This window comes from Homarus americanus, unplaced genomic scaffold (genome assembly GCF_018991925.1).
Source record: "Homarus americanus isolate GMGI-L3 unplaced genomic scaffold, GMGI_Hamer_2.0 scaffold467, whole genome shotgun sequence".
NCBI classification, from domain to species: Eukaryota; Metazoa; Arthropoda; class Malacostraca; order Decapoda; family Nephropidae; genus Homarus; species Homarus americanus.
Genome location: NW_024741598.1, coordinates 778,896 through 786,563, shown reverse-complemented (window position 1 = coordinate 786,563; position 7,668 = coordinate 778,896). Strand labels below are relative to the sequence as shown.

The window sequence follows — 7,668 nt, the reverse complement described above, 5'->3', positions numbered from 1 at the left end:
CCTAATAACAGCTAAGACCAAACAAACAAGTCTCCCCTGCCACCTTCACAGAGTCTCCATTTTCTTTAAGCATGTCCCCGGGTGCTGCCAAGAGACACGCAATATATTTACTGTCCTGTAGGCGTCTCTGCAGAGGGAGGAGGACACAAATGACCTGACAAACACCCAGGACACGGAGAGACAGACGCTTAAGTGTAGTCTTATATCTGGGACACAGGTGAGCCTTCCACAGCAGGTACCAGAGTAAGTGTATATCGTATGTGCCATAGTAGGTGTCAGAGCATGTGTCCGTGTCCTTGCAGGTGTCAGTCATTAAGGAACGTGTTAAATGTAACAATTGGACACTCGCAGCAGGACCTAGGCAAGTGTTCACTCCAATGAATGATGTACACGTCAGTCCAGGTGTGAGTGAATGTATAGGGGCAGGTTTGACGCAATGACACAGATGTAGGGATAGATTTAACTATGACGCAGGGATAGGAGCAAGTTTGACTCAATAGCGCAGGGATAGGAAAAAGTTTGACTCTATGGACGCAGGTGTAGAAGCAGGTGTGACAATAACACAGGTATAGGAACAGCTATGACTCACCTTAATGATGGTGGCCGTGTCGTCCCTAAGCTTCAAGAGCTCAGTAAAGTCGAAGTGGCCATTACACTCGAAGCTCTGTGACCCGCTGCTTAACATGGACTTGATCCCGTCCTTCTGGCTCACCATCTCCAGCACGAACTGATCTCTCACGACCTGCGGGAGAGTGAGGGAGAGTGAGGGAGAGTGAGGGAGGGTGAGGGAGGGTGAGGGAGGGTGAGGGAGAGTGAGGGAGGGTGAGGGAGAGTGAGGGAGGGTGGAGGGGAGAGTGAGGGGAGTGAGGGAGGGTGAGGGTGAGGAGAGGAGGGGAGGGTGAGGGAGGGGAGGGTGAGGGAGGGGGAGGGAGGTGGGAGGGAGGGGTGGAGGAGGGAGGGGAGGGAGGGAGAGGAGAGGGAGATTCTGGGGTTACGTTGGAGAGATATAGAGAGAGAAGGAGTGAAGGAGAGAGAGAGAGAGAGAGAGAGAGAGAGAGAGAGAGAGAGAGAGAGAGAGAGAGAGAGTCTACCTGCAGCCCTTCGTACACTAGACGTCAAGAGCACGACATTTACAATGAAAAATCTGCTAATAAAACACACATACACAAACAAACAAACAAACACACACACACACACACACACACACACACACACACACAGAGAACATAATACCATGCACCTGATTTATATATTAATAAAACTAGCCTCACGTCCCTCTCATAACACTTACATACAACTCATCGTACAAATAAATTCTCGCTAACTGTGAAATTAAAAAAGAAAAAAAAAGTAAAAAAGTAATAAATTATTTTAAAATGTAACCGTGATGAAACAGAGGTCAAGGAATATTAGACGCAAACTTGGGGAAAATAGCGTTAAGTATAGAGGAATTATATCTTCAAGCTCTTAAAACTTATATGTGAAGCTTATCCTATTGAGGATGTGATTTAAGCTGGAGAACGTTCAGGATTCATGGTTTAAATAATGATAATAATAATGATAATAATAATAATAATACAATATTCACCTCTGTTAAATAATAATAATAATAATAATAATAATAATAATAATACACATTCACTTCTGTTCACTACACACACACACACACCCTTGACCTATGTTGACCTTAATATGACCTTACCTTATCTGGTAATGTGAACTCAAAGCCCAGGTCAGCAATGTTGTGTTCGGACATGTCATAACCGTGTTCCTTGAAGATGGTGATTTTCCCCAGCCTCTGCTTCTCCAAGTTACGGAACTGTTAACATAAAAAGTAACGGTGAGTTAGTGCTACTGTGACGTGTGTTAGGTTAGGTTAGGTTAGGTTAGGTTAGGTTGGGCTGGGCTGGGTTGGGTTGGTTATTTTTCTGGTTGAATTAAGCTGGGGTCTAATCTTCAGGTGATCCGACTGTTGTTACGAAGTATCTTAAATATTACAAGAAACTCAATTAGGTTCAGTGAGTCGGGAAATTGGGATATTATTCGACTAAGAGAGTTTCGAGGGTTCGACCAAGAGTCTCAACCCATTTCCCACTCTCTCAACCCATTTCCCACTCTCTCGACCCATTTCCCACTCTCTCAACCCATTTCCCACTCTCTCGACCCATTTCCCACTCTCTCGACCCATTTCCCACTCTCTCGACCCATTTCCCACTCTCTCGACCCATTTCCCACTCTCTCGACCCATTTCCTACTCTCTCGACCCTTCAACTCGACACATGACTTCTGAAAGCACGAGACGTAACTTGGAGTAAGCCCAAAGCTCCATCTTACAACACAAACGCACGACACTCCAGTGCAAATTGAAATCATCTAACAACCAATTAGATTTGAGACTCGCCCCCACCCCCCCCTCAACCCTTACTTGAGGAGTAACCAATCAGAGGTCAGCGTTCAGGGAGTTCAGGGGATTCTGGGTGCTATATAGTGGTCATTAAAATCTCGGCAACCTTTTCTACCTTGAAGTCGGGTAAGAAGACGCCACAAGGTCGCTCCATGATTCATCTTTATAATGAACTGAAGGCGAGATGCTGTATGTTAACAAATGAGGGGGGGTCTCATTACCACACACCCACACCTACGCATACATACACACACACCTGCACACACACACCTGCACACACACACACACACACACACACGCGACAGAGTTCCTGGAATACAACTATTATCAGTCCTGGAGTTAAAAGCATCACTCAGGCGATTGTACACTTACATTCTGAGCTTCACAAGACGTACAACCACCCCAGACCTGACCTGACCTAACCTAACCTAACCTAACCTACCCTAACCTGCCTCGCCTCCTCAGCTCAGTATGCAGAGTTATTTGATGTTTGATGTAGCATATAATGAGGTAACGTTACCTTGGTGGCTTAGGAGTAAACTGTAGATTATTTCCAGCCTCTGAGTTTTCTATGATAAGGCGGTTTATTATGGAGTTAAGGTATTTCTCTGCTCTGGTAATAACTGCAAGTGGGATATGGCAATACTGGCCACACACACACACACACACACACACACACACACACCACATTACTTATGCCTCAAACATCATCTCTGAGTAACTTCCTTCCACCGAGTATAATTTCATGAATATTCTACCTTCTGGAGAGAACACAACCTCTGACATTTAGACTAACTTGTTTCTTGTGTGTGTGTGTGTGTGTGTGTAGAGTACAGGTTATGAAAGTTAGATGACTCGGGGAAACTTGAGAAAAAAAAACTGTGGCGGGTGTGTTTTTTGTGTCGGTGTCTTAGTTAGCAGTGACCCGGGGCTGTGTGTGAGAGAGAGAGAGAGAGAGAGAGAGAGAGATTCAGTACATCTCTACCACCTGTCATATGAATTACGTCAACATAAAACTAGATCAAAGACGAGGTAGAAGGAGGACCCGTTGCTGGATGGGACAATAACCTTCAGACGCCGCCACCTGCTGTTCTTCTGTTAAGTTAAACATATCTAAGACGATTCTGACGTCAATTGCTAATCAATGGCTTCGAGTGACGCAACACCAACAAGCATTACCTCATCACCGTAGTGTAACCCCCAAAAAATGAATCATCAGGTAAATGGTTTAAATTATTTTAGGGATTATTTAAATGAATAATTAAAAAGATCTCCCGATTATATTATGAGTGTTTGTGAGTCGTTTATCGTTTTGAGTGTGTGAGTTAATTTACCTCAGGGGAGATGTATGTCAAGGTGTTTAATAAGGTCATCATCAGGGGTCAGGTTTACCTCCTCCTCCTCATTACTGAAGGTCATACTCGTAGCTGTAGTCGAGTACTGGAGGTCACTATCACCACTACAACCACTACCATGACCTTCACCACCCACACTAATCATCACCACCTGTCTACTCTTGGAGGGAGGGAGGGTCATAGATGGTGCCAGGCGGAGAGCATGTCAACAAGAGTGTGTTTCAGGACGATTCGGTCAAGTCTGAAACCCAATACCGAATCCCCTAACTTTGAATTCCGAACTTCAAACTCCCATTTCGGAATTTCATGCTTGGGGTTTGGTGTTCGTGATTCGGGGTTTGGTGCTCGGAATTCGGGGTTTGATGTTCGGAATTCGGGGTTTGGTGTTCGGAATTCGGGGATTCGGATTTTGGGATTCGGTATAGAAGTTTCCGACGTCAGGGATGAGAACGCATCATGGTGGGGCGGGTTGGGTCGATTCACATATTCATACGGCATCAAACGCCACTGCAATATCCCGTTGTAGCAACTTTATTTATCAGGTTTGCCCAGCCAGTGAGTCGGAAGTGTAAACTGGGGCAGCAAACACTCGCCCAGCAGGAAATGAGCTCCCAGTGTCTTGGCCAAACACAATGGCGATAGACGCGTTTAATTAAACAAACCCATCGACCTGGTACGGAGAAGTGTCGGCACGCTGGCAGGCAGAGGGCGCTGAAACGTTGGCAGGGTGTGTAAACGTTGGTAGTGTGTATAATCGTTGGCAGGGCGTTGAAACGTTGGCAGGGTGTAGAAAGGTTGGCAGGGTGTAGACACATTGGGAGGGTGTAGAAACGTTGGCAAGGTGTAGAAAAGTTGGCAAGGTGTAGAGAGGTTGGCAGGATGTAGAAACGTTATCCAATACACGCTAACTCTGCTCCTTGTCACACCATCTGCTCTGAGCTACTACCATCATCTCCTGTCTCTCCTTTTCTTCTTTGGCCTCGTGCTCACTTCTCTATTTCCCGTCCTTTCTACCTCAATGCTTCATTCTTCTTTGTTTTTGTCTCCTTTCCTTCATTTCTGTCTCTCTCTCTCTCTCTCTGTTCCCGTCTATTCTCCACCCACGTCCTCCTCTTCCTCTAATCTTATATTCCCTTTCCTTTTTCCTTTCCTTCCTTAACCCGTTTCTCCTTTCCTTCATCTATTATTTCCCTCTTTTCATCCTCTACCCTTTTTTCCCGGCAGATAATCAGACCCGAGGCAAACTTTTCTTTATATAAAAAAAGTAGGAAGAGAAAAGTTTCCTCAGATCCGACTCAGAAGCGTAGGAGTGTGAGGGGACCCACCGGGGAGAAGGGGTGCTAGTGTTGGGGTGTGCTGGGGTGAAGAGGGCCCAGCAGGGGAGAAGGGGTGTAAGTGTAGGGGTGTGTGGGGTGAAGGAGGCCCAGCAGGGGAGAGGAGGGTGTGAGGGGCGAAGAATGACATTCCCAGGGAAAGGAATGTGGGATAAGGATGTGTTGGGGATGTGTGACGCTCCAGTTAACACAGGTGTGTGGGGAGGAATGTGGCTTAGAGGTGTGTGGGGAGATGTATAACCTAACAATAGCAATAATCTCCCTCAGATTTCATGAAAAGTTCCTCATAACCTAACCTAACCTAACTAAAATCTTTCAAAACCATCCTGTTAAACGTGGTACGTGTCCTTGTTTGAACATAAAAAACAAAAACTTTCATTGTAATCCCAGCTATTCGTGTCCCTCCCCACAAAACGCTCTCACTCACCAACGTTGCTTTTCCACAGTTGTCGAAATAGGAACAACAGTTGCTTACAAATTTCAGCAAATGTTCGAAAACCCTGAAGCCAACAGTTGACAATATTGACAGAAGCGGCCGTTTTCACACAGCCGTATCGAGGACCAACAGTTATTGTGATAGTTGTGGAAGACAGACCAACTTGGTTCAGGCCCGTTCCCTGTCAGATATGTTCAGATATATGAGAGAAAGTCTTACCATCCATACCTGACCCTGAGAGCCATGTGTTTTTGGTGCTCAATGTCAGATGTATAAGGAGAGTCAGGTGTATAGTACCTCTGATACCTAATACTTAAAGAGCCATGGTATCAGGCGGTCGAGAGGCCTTAATTAACCGCACACCAATGGAACTTGTATCTAATAAAGTTGGTTTTATATCGTACGGAGAGAGAGAGAGAGAGAGAGAGAGAGAGAGAGAGAGAGAGAGAGAGAATCCTCACATTGTCAGGAAGTCATAAGGATGTGGTGCTGTTTACAAGGGAGAAAATTAATTATATTCTGAGGAAAAAATATTGGACAAAGGAGGAAAAGGAGCAGGAAGTGTAGAGGAAGAAGGGGAGGAAGAAGAGGTGGAGAAGGAGGAGGACAAGAAGAAGAAGAAGAAGAAGAGGAGGAGGAGGAGGAGGAAGAGGAGGATAAGAAGAAGATAAGGAGGAGGAAGAGGAAGAGGTTGTCCAAAGAGGAGACATAGGAGGAGGCAGGTCGTCCTAACACCAGACACCTCATGTGGTAAGTTACACACTGAGTAAATAAGAGAAGCTACCTACAGTGTGTGTGTGTGTGTGTGTGTGTGTGTGTGTGTGTGTGTGTGTGTGTGTGTGTGTGAGGACTCGGTGTTTAACTCAGGTCAAGTTATTTCATAATTTTTAGCGACATTTAAATAACACCCGAACATCCATTTAGTGTAGAGGCTTTTAATGGCAACTGAAAACCTTATATGGCAACAACACAACACCGCAATACAAGTACTAAATGACAACTGATCAGCCCTAATAATAAAGTCATATATGGCAACTGTGATACTCATTAACCCAGGTCTTTTATGGCAACTTAAACCCTGGTTAATGGGACACCCTAAATGGCACCTAAACATCGCATAAAAGAACCTCCCCCTAAAAAAAATAATCGACCCAAACTTCACTAATGGAACCTTTAAACAGCTAATGGGAATCTCTTAATTGAAGGTCCACCCCGCCCCCCCACCCCTTCTCTCCCCTCCTCCCACAAACGACTAATGAACACCCTCTTAATGGAGACGAGTTAATTGACCACGACTTAAGGAACTTTTTTTCTTTTTACAAGTTTTCGTTCCCTGTCTTTTTTATTAAGATACACTCGTTGTGGCATCCAATTGCTTTTAATTAGGCCATTTAAATGTTCGCCTAATTAGTGTTAATTGGCCCTCACACAGTCCTGGGATCGTCGTAGCATCGTGCTGATTAAAAGTGACGTGAGATGCCCTTTATACACGGAGGAAAAATACTTATACTTTATACACGGAGGAAAAATACTTTTACTTTTACTCTCTTTCATATCGAGACATTACCAACAGGGGAGTAAATATCCAACAGGTTAGGCTTGGTTAGGCTTGGTTAGGTTTGGTTAGGTTTGGTTAGGTTAGGTTAGGTTAGGTTTGATTAGGTTTGGTTAGGTGACCAGGAGGGAGGAATGTCTTCTCTTGAGGTTTCTGTACCAAGTTTTGTATCTTTTATATATATATATATATATATATATTTTTTTTTTGAGGAAGTAAGTTAGGGATGCAGGCAAGACACTCGTACCAAGTTTCCTGAACACGGCTGCCTGAGAGAGCTGTGATGTTGCCTGAGATTTACTTCCTCCTTCTCCTCCTGCCCTCCATTCCTCACACCTCCCCCCCTTCCTCCTCCTACCCCCCTTCCTCACCCCTCCCCTACTTCCTCCTCCCTACCCCCCTTCCTCACCCCTCCCTCCTTCCTCCTCCTACCCCCCCTTCCTCACCCCTCCCCCAAATGGATGGTGAGGTCTGAGGCGACTGATTCTAAGACTGCTTATTCCTTCTATTGATTCCTCTTTTTTTATTCTTCCTTCCTTTTTCTCCCCCTCTTTCATTCTTCTTCTCATTTTCTTCCTTCTCCC

At 45.1% G+C, this 7,668-nt stretch overlaps 1 protein-coding gene across 1 annotated transcript in view; it reads right to left on the bottom strand.

Annotated features, from left to right (window-relative positions):
* Positions 1-589: 589 nt before the first annotated feature.
* Positions 590-7,668, bottom strand: part of LOC121875992 — a gene marked incomplete at its 3' end in the record, with an annotated part of 38,684 nt that continues 31,605 nt past the window's right edge. Inside the window, 2 exon segments of the mRNA XM_042380837.1 lie at positions 590-742; positions 1,703-1,819. Coding sequence (XP_042236771.1) covers positions 590-742; positions 1,703-1,819 — 270 coding nt within the window.